Source organism: Tursiops truncatus, chromosome 3 (genome assembly GCF_011762595.2).
Source record: "Tursiops truncatus isolate mTurTru1 chromosome 3, mTurTru1.mat.Y, whole genome shotgun sequence".
Classification (NCBI taxonomy): Eukaryota; Metazoa; Chordata; class Mammalia; order Artiodactyla; family Delphinidae; genus Tursiops; species Tursiops truncatus.
In genome coordinates, this window is record NC_047036.1 from 143,326,386 (window position 1) to 143,339,628 (window position 13,243).

General features: G+C 43.8%; 1 protein-coding gene across 7 annotated transcripts in view; it reads left to right on the plus strand.

Moving 5' to 3' along the window:
- The window catches only part of LOC101336875 (teneurin-2), a 465,743-nt gene that overhangs the window by 229,781 nt on the left and 222,719 nt on the right, over window positions 1-13,243 (plus strand). For all 7 annotated transcript variants that reach the window (XM_073802777.1, XM_073802778.1, XM_073802779.1 and 4 more), the window contains one exon: window positions 2,853-2,975. In XM_073802777.1, the coding sequence (XP_073658878.1) occupies window positions 2,853-2,975 (123 nt within the window). The remainder of the gene's footprint in view (window positions 1-2,852; window positions 2,976-13,243) is intronic.

Consider the following 13,243-nt stretch of genomic DNA (forward strand, 5'->3'; position numbering starts at 1 on the left):
GCAGCTATTATCCTACCTGTAAAGGGAAGCCTTTACAAAAGGTAAAGAGAGAGAGACTGACTGATTTCTCAGCCCCCACCATCAAGCAAATCCGTAGCAGAATGAGAAACAATTCTCATTAGTCAGGAAACTCATTTACTTCACAGCTCCCTTGGGTCTTTATCCTAAGGACACTTTAGTCCATCCCCACAGGCCAGAAAGATATTCTCATTTTCCTACCGAAGTAAGAGACAAGGAATAGCTGACCAAGAGAAAAATAAAAAGTGCAAACAAAAGCCTATTTCAGACTCCCCACAACACCCCGCCTACAAAAAAAAAAACAAAACAAAACCAAGAGGAGGTGGTTGTACCCCGATATAGTTCTCACTTATTTACTTAATGTTCAATTCAACAACAGAAAGTATGCCCAAACTTGAGTTTCATTTTTCAACGTGAGTTGCATCGCTTCTACTGGGAGGACAGAGCTTATGCACCGTGGATTTGGCTTTTGTCCTTTTTCCATCTTCATCTCACTTTCTTATTTTTCCTTTCACTTCTGGGAGTCGTCTGAGAACTTACTTGTGTACTCTGACCCGAACCCTTCTCACCCCATCTGTGGTCTTCTTGTTTTCAGAATACTTTTTTTTTTTTTAAATAAAGAGATGCTACGGAACCCAAGATAAAAGAAGGGGGGGGGCAGGCGTCTTTGCAAACGGAGACCACCGTTTCGTGGACGCCCTCGGTATATCCAGTAAGATCGGGGTATTGCTTGCTCTCTGATCTCCCAAAGCTGATGGTTGCAGTATGTTCTGCACCTTGGAATGACAAGATTGAGTACCAGGAAAGGGGAGCAGTTTTGACAAGAGTTTTCATATTGATGGGGCGCTGGGGAGGTTGTCATCTTTGCCTGATGGACCCATCGCTTCCGTTTCTAGATATGAAAAATCAAAGCTCTGTAAGGCCTGGGCCCCAGCTGGATCTGCAGTATCTATCTGTGTCTCTGTTAAAACGCAGAGACCCTCCTTGAAAGAACCGCATCTCCAGTGCAGCAGCAAAGCTGGCTCGAGGCAAGCGCCGATAACCCAATAGTATGTTTTTTTGGAAATCTTTTAAAAATAGCTAATTCCTCAGCTCCCTTCACCTGGTAATTACAAATCAGAAGCTATCGTTCTCTTGAAGCTGCCACGATTAGTTCTCATGTCCTGACCTCTGTACAGTGAAAATATGTCATTATTTGAGGCAATCGAATCTGGCCTCTTCAACTGAGTGACCTACATAGAACAGATAAACTGCAGGAGAAAATTAGGTGTTACCCAGACAGAAAGTGTACAGTAAATGTCACTTACTCTTATTAGCATGTATCATCTCGAAGAGTTGCAGTAGTGAGCCTTGCACTTCGGAGTAAGGTAGAGAAAGAAAACTTGGTTCTGAGGTGGGGTTGTGTGTAAGGAAAAAGCAGATGTACACGCAGGGACACCTTGCCACCTTCATCCATGGCCATCAATCTGAGCTGTAAGGTTTGACGATAAGTTTTTAACCTTAAAAGAATGCAGCCTGACTTTAGGTGGTGGTAAGCAAGCAGAATTAATTGCTGTGTGAACAATTTCCTAAGCATTGTTAATTGCGTTTCCTGTGGTTAATTGTTTCTCCCATCCCCGCCTCATACTAGGAACCTTTCCCTGTCAACAGCCCTTTCCCTCCTGCAGTGCTGGAAACGTAGCAAAGGCATCAACCTGTGTCTGGTTGAAATGCCAGACAGACATGTGGTGGTTATTGCCTGGCTGAGAAATATGCAGGGGAAGGAAGTCCTTATTTTTTCACAAAGGAAGCATTCCTTAGATACGGACTTTGAAAGAATGCAGGTGTGTGGAACTTGCCTTTCGCTCCACACAGTAAGAACAACTCACCAAGAGCCATCAGACATAGGGGGATATTGGCTTAGCTCAACTCACCGGGACGTGGGCAGTTGGCACCAACAGAGTGACAAGGACCACCAGAAGGAAGTTTGGTGTCTGGAGGTTGGAGGTTGTATGGGAGTAAAACGAGAGTTTTGTAGGCGTGCTTGTTTGCTTAGCAAAGAAGAGGCAGTGCTTCAGAACTCTGTGTCCCATCTTGGACTGTGGGGAAGGGTAGAGACAGGGCAGGTGAGAGGGAGAGAGACAGTGAATCACCGTAGTACTATTTCCAGAAAAGGACTCCATTCCATCACTACCCCCAAGCTTTCTCCACCATAGGCTGAAAAGATGTTCACTTGTCAGGAAGAGGGCTGGAGCGGAAAAATCTTTTTCAAGTTTGAAACAGGGAGGTGGGCTTTACCGTGGGCCAGTACTACTGCAGATCCTGGAGGCTGCATTGGTATTTCAGCGCAGGTATAGTCTCGTCTGAACCAGACCAGCAGGCTGGCCCTGCTGGGGGAGCCTTGATTTGAAACAGATTTAGATTGTGAGAAGTTTGGGAGAAACTATTCTTTTCAATGCCCCTGGACCACCAGGCGATCAACAGCTCTGTCCGGAGTGCAGGAAAGGCTGGGAGGGATGGAGAGTGCCCTTTACAGTGATCCCAGAGGGGCACTTTCCCCTTTACGGTGGCACCATTGGAAGGTCCGGGCTTTGTTTTCCCCTCCCTCCTCCGCCTGCCACTGGGGATGCTCTCCCCCTGAGGCTGTTGTTTCCTTTCCACTGGAAGAGGAAACCCAACTACCCAGATCTACTTGCCTTCTGTATTTAGCGAATCCCTGAGGCCTGGGGCAAGCCAGTGTTGAACTGCAGCTTCCTTCAAAGGCAGTCGTTTGGAAAAGGCACCTGGCCCTCCCCCTTGACATCTGCATTGCTGAATTCTCTATTCATGTTTTCATTACTTTGTCTCTCCTGCAGCCATGCATCTGCTCGGGCTCAATTGGCAACTCCAGCCGGCAGATGGACACACCTTTAATAATGGGATAAGGACCGGCTTACCAGGAAACGATGATGTGACAACAGCGCCATCTGGAGGCAAAGGTGAGGTTACAGCCGCAGCTCGCCCTCTTGAGGCCACAGGAAAATTCAGAGCTCTCGCCACCTGGTTCAGGTTTTCTAATCCGAATCTTGTAAGGTATGCAAAAGGGAGGAAAAGGGGAGAAAAAAAAGCCCTGCATTTTCTAGGTACCCCCGTTCAAAGCTGTCTGCTGTTCCTGTCTGTGAGCTGTGTCTGGCTGGAGCCGCTCGGAGCTGGCGCGGTGCCCGCTCAGAGCCATGTGCACCCCTACGCTATCTGCAGCGACCGGCAGGGTCTGGAGCTGCTTGAAAGCATCTCAAGGCCTGGGGAGCAGCAGGAGAAAGTCCTGCCTGATGGGGAAAGCTGAGAGCAGCAGGCGGCACGGGCCAGTAGACTAGAGCCCTCTCCCCAGGGGAGACATGCAGCTTCCCCAGGGAGGAAGCACCACCTGGCAAGGCATGAAAGAGAAAGACCCGGAGCTGTTCCGCTTCGGGGGAGAAGAGAAAGGAGTTTTGACAACTCGGGAACAAAGCTTCCCTTGGCAAAACAGTGAAGGGGACAATAGAAATGTTTACTGAAGCAATCAGGCAACAGTACTTTTGCAGGAAAAAAAGAAAAAAATAGGTGCTAACAAGGTGCTAAGAAAGAGGAGAAAAAACAGAACCATGGGGAAGTGGGGACGTGGGGCAATTAAGAGACAACCAACGGCAGCCAATGGCACCATTAGGCAGGCTGGCATGCAGGGTAGGGGAGGATGCTTGACTCAGGATGGAAATCACAAACAGAAGAGATTGCACAGAAGGGTTCTCCAAACACAGAATTTTTCACTCTGCCTCTTAGCACACTAGGCAGTTCACCCGACATTTCTTAAAATACCCCACAGGGATATTTCAGCAATGGTAAGGGAAACATTTATTGGGCACCTGTCGTGTGCCAGATTTAACATTGTGTAACTTTAGTAACCCTAAAGGGAGAAAAATTACCTTGGAGAAACCGGGACCCAGGATGTTTTAGAAATTTACCCCAAATCCAGCAAGTAGGCAGGTACAAATCTGAACTCAGGTCTGTGACGTGTGCATCTTTAAGGGAGCTGTTGGGTTTTTCCTAGATCAGGCATTTTCCACAGAGGATATTCCAGAATCATCTTCCCATAGAGGTGTACATTAATCAGCCCTGAGGTGCTAATGTTGCTTAAATTAGCCTCTCCGGAGCTGTCCTAATGCTTCAGGTGTGCCTTTGTCATCTTTTGATCGAGGCTTTAAGAGTCGTTCTCCTCATCTATCCTAATCATAACACTAAATTACCTTTAAGTAAGCATGAAAAAGTTTTATCTGAGGATGAAATTATATGTTTTCCATTATCAAGTGACTAAAACTAGACCTGAAAATGAAAAGTATATTTTACCTTAACGGACCCAAAAGCCAGGAGCCAGATTTGCTGGCCTCAGATTTGCAGTCTGCGTATCTCCAGGGCTTGACACCACCTGTAAATGTAACTTCAGTTGCCTTTACTGCAGTGGTTCTCAGCTGGGGTGTTTTTGCCCCCTAGGGGCACATCTGACAAGGTCTGAAGACTCTTTTGATTGTCACATTTAGAAGAGATGCGACCAGCATCTAGTAGGGAGAAGCTGAGATACAGTTAAACAGCCTACAGTGCACAGGAGAGCCTCCTACGATGAGGAAGTATCCCATCCAAACTGTCCGTGGTGCTGCTCTGTGAGAAACACTGCTTTTGGGGGTCTCTGTTATGTTTGATCCACACATGTCCTTTAATCTGCAAATCAACACTCCTTGTTTTGAAAAGAGTGCAGAATACACATTTGAAATGTCAATATGCATTTTTTTTGCACAGGGATGTATTTTATGTCCATATACATACTGAGATTACATACAAACACTTTTTTTTTTTAACTAAAAAACAATTTTGGGGGGCCGCTCCTCGCAGCTTGCGGGATCTTAGCTCCCCGACCAGGGATTGAACCCGAGCCCTCGGCAGTGAGAGACCAGAGTCCTAACCACTGGACCGCCAGGGAATTCGCACAAACACTTTTTAAATAGCGTTCTTCACAAAAGGGAATCACTGATAGGCATTAACTTCCATAAGTGAAGGTCGGCCTCTCCTCCCATTTGTGATTAAGCTTCATTTCCAACCCCACTGGAGCCTCCCACACCGGCAGGACAGAAGATTCCCGGAAAAGAACAGGTCCTAACTAAGAGTATGACGTTTCTAAATGAACAAAGAAACATGTTCCATGGTGTCTTTGGAAGGGCCAGAACTTTTCCCCTCAGAGGCCACCTGCTTTTGAAAATACTGTGTGAGTTGTATAACATCACACAGAGCAGAATATTTTCCAAATGAGTTCTGAGCCAGAAAAGAGGTTACCAAGTCATTGTGCAGTGAATTTTGTCGAGAGGACTTTTGTGATAAAGTCTGAGCATTTGAAATTGCTTAAAGTTGAAGTAGAACTCAGAACGTCTTCTTTCTGAACGCCAAAACAGTACTCTTCCTGTGACCGAAGAGATCAGATCTCTCCTTAAGTTGTTGTGAAGTTTGGTTTTAAAAATGACTAGAAAGGTTAGTGTGTTCACACACCCGCCTCTTTTTTTTTTTTAACACCTTTATTGGAGTATAATTGCTTTACAATGGTGTGTTATACCCGCCTAACTCTTTTTAAAGGCGGTGATCCTACGTTTGAATTTCTTTACCCAGTGACCTACCTCCTCTGCACAATCTAAACCTATACATTTAGATAACCTGGATCAATTCCAATCGACTACTTTTCCAGTGTCTCAAAGAGACAATCAAGATATATTGGCAATAAATTAATTAAATACCACCCTCTCCATTTTTGTGTGCTGTACGATAATCCTTCACTCCGATAATGTTTTAATCAAGATACACCACACATTGCCAGGGAGGTTAATCTTATTAAGCAATTACTAGGTAAGTATCCAGCAGAAGCAAATTAAAATGTAAGCAAAACACAGGCATGTGAGTCCCATCTAAGATGGCATATCGATAGAGATTTCATTACCTGGTCTTTAGGAGTGTTTACACTGCTCAGATTTGGAAAGGAGTCTAATAGACAGGGCAGCCTACACACTCTGATATGTTAGTAGAAACAAAGGACTTGATTAATTGGTTGGGAGAATATATGTTCTTTGGGCTTTGTCTTCCCTTTTCCATTTGTTGCTGTTCACGGTTTATTTTTTCTCCATTCTGTCTTTCAATTAAAACTTAACGTGGTTGATTGGGTCGTTGGATTTCACATCAAGGAAGGGGAGCCCACAGACTGCCAGAATCACTCACCATCTCAAGTGTATTTCTATGTTAAAAGGAACGAACTCATACGTCTTCATTACAAGAGCACGGAACACTTTTTCTATAGATCTGGGAGTAGATAAGCCTTGAGAACGAAGATTCAATACAGTGTTCTGACCTGGTCAGATAGCATAAGGGAATCCAGTTTGATTGGCTAGGTCCAGAGGCAAAATATACAAGAACTTTTAAAGGGCGTGTCGTATGTAGCCAATTTGTGCACTGATCTTAAGAAAGAATAAACGCCCAAGTAGAATTTCATGGGTCACTCTCAAGACCTACACTCATTTTACATTCAAGGTGCCCTCCGTATCTGGGGTCAGCAAACTGCATCTCATGGACCAAATCTGGCCAGCCACCTATTTTTGCAAATAAAGATTTATTGGAACACAGCCACGTTCATTCATTGTCCCTGGCTGCTTTTGCGCTCTGGCAATGGAATTGAGTAGGGGCAACTGAGCCTAGATGGCCCCCAAAGCCTGAAATATTTACTGTCTGGCCCTTTACAGGAGAAGTTGGCTGACTAGTCTTGATCATGTACAAACCCATTTCTGCTTTCCTTGGACTTGTCTGTAACTACAAGTTGTAGGACACTAGGGAGAAAGACAAAACTCCAATATATCAGTTTTTCCTTCTTGACATAAAGTTGGGTATAATATATTCTCAGATAACTTCGCATTGACAGATGCTCTATACTACAGGGCTCTGGGGTTGGTCTGACTAGATGCAAACACCAGCTCCATCACTAAGGAACTGTGTGGATGTAAACAGGTCATTTGCCCTCCCTCGGCCTCTGAGCCATCATCTGTAAAATGGTACCCCCTCATAAGCTTGCAGTCCCCCATAATGAGATGTCACTTATAGAATATGGTGTGTGATATCAGATACTTAATAAGAGATCCATGAATATTTGTTGTTTTTCCTGACATCATCATAACGTCCCTCGGTCGGTCCATTTAACAAGCCTCCACAGGCTGCCACTTCTTATGAGGTGCTGTATTTTCCAAAGGCGAAGGCTGCCTTCGGAATGTGAAGGTAGACAATCCTACCACTTCATCTTTTTCCTTTACCCTCTAAGAATGGGGACAAACCCTGATGAAGACTTCTTCTCAACCATGTGCTTGATGAGGTCAGTAGGAAGCAGGACTTCCCGTTTCAAAGGGCCAATGTGCAAAAATGAGCTGGCCAGCTCCTTGCAGCGTTATTTGTCTCACTGCAGCTTGAGTTCCATCACTGCTGGCATGTCTGTTTTAAGCCCCACCATTCTCGGTTTATAACTCAGCTGTAAACATTTATTTGTGCCTGGAGCACATTTCTTTCCTACCCTTTGAAAAAAAAATCAGAATTTCCAGATGGTATGCAAGTTGGAAAAAAATGGCAAAGACTGTTATTCTGTTTAGAAACATGTTTTTCTACACTTGCCCTTTCAGCAAAAACTTCATAATGATTTTTACTAGTTGGCTTAATGTATGGTACTAGGAGCCAGATTAGCAGGGAGGTTGGTAATTCTTCCTCTGGCTCTCATCAGCCTCTCAATGAACACAACCCAGGGTTCCAAAATGATCACTTCCCTACATGGGGCTTTTTCAAAGTCGGTGAAGTTCCCCGAAGGACAAGGGGTCATTATGATCGAGCCAGCCATTGAGATACTGCACATCTACTGGCAGGTACACCAACCACCTACATACCAAGGCAACAACTCCCCTCATTTTGGAGGCCGTGCTATCCTACCGTTGTTACAGATGGGTACCACTTAGTGCATCACATTGGTGGATTTCAGCTTCTGATTGCCCTCCACAAGCCGTTCCCAGTTGCATACTTTCTGTTGTACGTGGCATCATCGTGGCTTGACATAGTTATTAATAATGAGATCCAGTTTCCCTTCCTGCCATATTCGCCCTTACTTTCATTGGCATCCTTCTCTTTCAGAGAGACCTGCACACCCAGAGCTTGGTCTCTGCTATCTGCTTGGATACGCCTCTCTTTGTCTCTCTTGTATTTAGCCCAGCGTCTGAAATGCAGTCAGCCTAGTGGTTACATATGTGGGTTTCTGAAACGGTCGGACAGAGCTTTTGATCCCAGCTCTGCCACTTAAGACCTGTGTGATCCGAAGCGAGTCACTTTACTCCTGTGGTCCTCTTGTCTGAAAAACAGGGAAAAAAATCATAAAGGAATCAGGAGACTACGTGGCAAGTTGTAACCACTCGATAAATTTTTTAGCTGCTATAAATAATACTAATAAACTGAACTACTTATTAATACAGAAGCATGTTCACCTGAACAGTCAGATGTATAAATATCTATTAACACCCTGAGTGACAGAGATTTGGCCATTTTTGTCTAAGATGACAAACTGAGGTTTCAAAAGAAAGGCCATGTGTAGTTCTGAGTGCTGAAGGATTTTATAAAAATCATTACTGCTGTGTGATGTTGTGCATACTGTAACAGCCGCAGTGGACGCTCAGGATGGAAGTCTATTCCTGAAGAATAGACAGGCAACAGCCGGGTGAAGGCTCCTGGGCTGCTGCTGACTCAGACGAGCTAGTGAATCTCATGTCTTTAGGAGAATCTTTTCGCCTATCTTCTGGTTAAACAGAATTCACAGATGGTTGTCCTGATTCCCAAATAAATGGAAACGAGGTGTAATGACTGAAGCAATATTCTGAATTCACCTTTATTTGCAATAGATAAAAATATGTGAGGCAGAATAATCTGCAAGGCAGATTTATGCTAGGGTGCCTCCAGAGTTCAGTTTAAGTTTAGGAAGTATTAACATGAGGCTTCATTTCCATGCTATGACCGTGAGTCCGTTCCCTTTATCACTTGTTTGGGGAATAGTCTTGCTGTTTCCATAAATGAATTATGGCAACATTTTCTGAAATGATTAGCTTCTGATGTGGCTATGGAAGGCTGTTGTTTTGCTCCACATCAGTCTTATTTAACTGGTTGGAATTTTAGGTACGTGTGTCTGAAATAGGCAATCGCTTCACATTTCCATGAGCAATCTTCCGTGGCGTTATAGACGTGGGCTATCCTGTGAAATTGATCATTAGAGTGTTGCTTCTAAAATCCCAGAAATGTCATCTTTAAGCTGGAGATGAACCCGCAAGAACCAATGTGTCTTAAGCATCTGCTTCTTAGGGCAAAATGATCACCATCTCCACTTTTCACTGTGCAGCTCGTAGATAGAAAGAAAAGTTGGACGTGGAAGCCACGGCTCTGGGAGATGGAGGCTGGACTCCATCCTGTTTGCCAGGACACCACGCTTGGTCATTGCCTAGAACCCAAGGGTGGTGGCCGGACTCACACAGAATGATTACAGAAGGGTGTTAAATTCCTCTGTTCTTGATACTGTCGACGCAAAGACTTCAGGCTGCCTAGATAATGGATAATGGGAAAATGACAGACACCCCAACTTTGATGTTGACCAGAGATTACCTAGCACTACAGTCGATGCTTGCTAAATAGTCGTTGCATGAAAATGTGAGTGAATGACCCCCCCTGCCTTGCGTGGCACATTCATGGATCATTGTGAAGTAAACACATGGCTGCCTTCCAGTTGCCCGCCTGAGAAGCAGCTAGAGCCCACGTTAACAGCTGCAGTTTGGGTGTTAAACTGGCCTTTGCTTTCTCCGGACGTAGCACTTTAATTCATGCAGTAGGTACCCCCCCAGGTCTGCAGATGTATTGACCACTCATTGTGTATTGATTTCAGCTGCTCTGCAAGATGTCTGTTTCATTACAGCCCACTCCAGCCCTGGGCCCTCTTGTAGTTAATAGTGCACTAGGCAGCTGGTACCATAAACTATCAATAAATCATCACATATTTATCCTCCAAATCTGGGATAGTTACAGGTGTTTTGCGGGCAGCACAACAGCTGGATAGAAAGATGTAAAAGTGCCTAGAATTCGCGTCCTGTGTTACTCTGGTTAATCCTCAGAAGCAACCCCATTATACAGAGGGGTAGACAAACTCAGAGAGCGGGAGGGATCAGCCCGCAGGCACACGGCTAGTAGTTCTCAGAGCTGGGATTCAAACCCAGGGCTGACCAGCTCCACATGCAACATTGCCTCCTGAGAACTCAGAACTTCTCAATATGACGACAGCCATCTTGGAGGTAAAGGTAGAAACCATAATTACTTTGTTTCCTTGTTGAGTGACTCTCAATGGCATCCTTTTAGGGGTTAACCATGTTTGTCCTAGAAGAGCTGGCATGGCTCCGGGAGCCCAGGTTCTGATCCTTGTTTGTGGGACTGGGAGCCTGGTCCGGGCTGCTGGCCTCTTTGACCTTGGAGGGCGGCACAGACCTCCTGGACATCAGCCCAGGGATTTGACCTCCAAGGACAGAGTCATGGAGATGGTTCCCCACGCTGGCTGTAGCAATTTACAAAAGGCACCTTTTCTTTTAATCTCTCGGGAGGCAGTATTGGCCTAACTTTTCTCGTCCTTTTATTATTTTTAAAGTTACAGAAGTTATGCCCACTCATTTTGAAGGTTCTTTTTTTTTAAATGTATTTATTTTATTTATTTATATTTTTGGCTGCATTGTGTCTTTGTTGCTGTGCATGGGCTTTCTCTAGTTGTGGCGAGTGGGGGCTACTCTTGGTTGTGGTGCGCGGGCTTCTCATTGCAGTGACTTCTCTTATCGCGGAGCACAGGCTCTAGGCGCGTGGGCTTCAGTATTTGTGGTGCGCGGGCTTCAGTAGTTGTGGCACGCGGGCTCAGTAGTTGTGGCTCGCGGGCTCTAGAGCGCAGGCTCAGTAGTTGTGGCGCACGGGCTTAGTTGCTCTGCGGCATGTGGGATCTTCCCGGACCAGGGCTTGAACCTGTGTCCCCTGCATTGGCAGGTGGATTCTTAACCACTGCGCCACCAAGGAAGCCCTTGAAGGTTCTTTTTTAAGTATGTAGAAAAAGTCTTTTTTCCTTTGGCTGTAAAGACTATTAGTGTAACAATTGGCGAATTTGAATAAGGTCTATAAATTAGATATATTTGGTTGTATCAATGTTAATTTTCTGTTTGTGGTAACTGTACTGTGGTTCTGAAAAAGAATGGCCTTGTTTTTAGGAGAAACACTTGGAAGTATTTCGAGGTAAGGGAGCCACCTGTTTATAACTTAACTCAGTGTTTCAGAAAAAATATATATTTATATACAGAGAGAGAACACAAATGTATGTAACATTTATGGAATCTGGGTGAAGGATATGCAGGAATCTTTGTACCATTGTTTGAAATTTTTCCATAAATCTGAAATTATTTCAAAATGAAAATTTTATATATATTAAAGGTATTTATATGCAGATGTATATATATATGTGTGTATATATATATATATATATATATATATATATATATATGGAAAAAGTGAAAACTCTTTGCCAAAGAATAATTCAGTTGCATATGTGGAAAGTTTAGTTTGAAAGCAATCACTGGTTTGTTAAAAGGGATGTTACCTTCACTTTCTGATAACCCCTCCCCCCACGGACACCACATAGGCGTCTTTGTAGCGCAAACCCAGAGATGACCCTCCTGACTTGCTCTGTAGACCACAGTAGGCTAAGGTGGAATGCCTCTTAAGGTATCCTTGGGTCCAAACCACTCTTATGGAGATAAGGACAATGAGACCTGGAGAGCTGAACTGCCTAAAACTAGCCAGCTGCTTAGTAACGAGGATGGGAGTTCCACAGAATAGTTCATTTACATCCCTGTTCCTTCCACAAATGGTTCGGCATCATAAAGCATCAGGATTAGGACCCTTACCTCTTGGTTGTTAATCCAATGACCTATACACTAGACTCCAGCTGCCTTGGCTCATTTTTTTTGTTTATAAGACTTTATACAAAAGATAAATTAAGAGTTGACTCATGATTTTTCAGAAGGATTCATAAGGAAGTTTTCTTTAGGTAGTAAATTTCCCCATGGAGCTCTCAAAAGAGAATTTAATTTTTTTTTTTAAAGCCAGTTTCCGTGCAACTTTCCAAAGTAAATCTTTCTTAAGGCTCTCATTTCACCCAGTAGTCACAGGGGTTTTGTTAAAATACCCCATCAGATGGTCAGATAAAACTTGATTCAGTTCAATAAGAATTTATAGATGGTTTGCCAGGTGCAAACCACGGAGAACCCAGAGATGCATTTGTAGCCCTGCCTGACCTCAGGGAGCACAGCGTCTAATAAGAGACACTTAGAAAGGCAAGTAAAATCAACATAGTACCCAACAACAGTGCTGCAGTAGAGTTAAGTGTAAATGCTATGAAAACGCAGAGAAAGAACCTATTTATCTGGCAGGAGGCAGGATATAAAGGATAAAAGAGCTTCAGTGTGAAGGTATAGCTGACTGGATCTCAATTTCAGTGTTACTGGGGTGGGATAGGGAGGGTGGGAGGGAGGGAGACATAGGAGGGAAGAGATACGGGAACATATGTATATGTATAGCTGATTCACTTTGTTATAAAGCAGAAGCTAACACACCATTGTGAAGCAATTACACTCCAATAAAGATGTAAAAAATAATTAAATAAACCAGATGCCTGTTACACTGTAAAAAAAAAAAAAAATTCAGTGTTACTAAATAAAGCAGGATTTTCAATAAACTAAGCTAATCAATAAAATAACCAAACAGGCTTCTATAAAGTCCCACCAAAACTCAGTAATGGAAACAGAGCCTGACTCCCAATTTTAAGCTTGTTCCCATAGTTAAGTCTATTCTAGAAGAGTTAGACTCTCCCCTCTCCCTTGATAGATACATACATACATATATACACATATATGCACATATACATGTATATAAATATATACATGCATATCACATATACACACAATGTCTTTTTGAAAATCCTTTACTCCGAAAAGAAAGCCATGGAATATTACTCAGCCATAAAAAGAAGCGAAATTGAGTTATTTGTAGTGAGGTGGATGCACCTAGAGACTGTCATACAGGATGAAGTAAGTCAGAAAGAGAAAAACAAATACCGTGT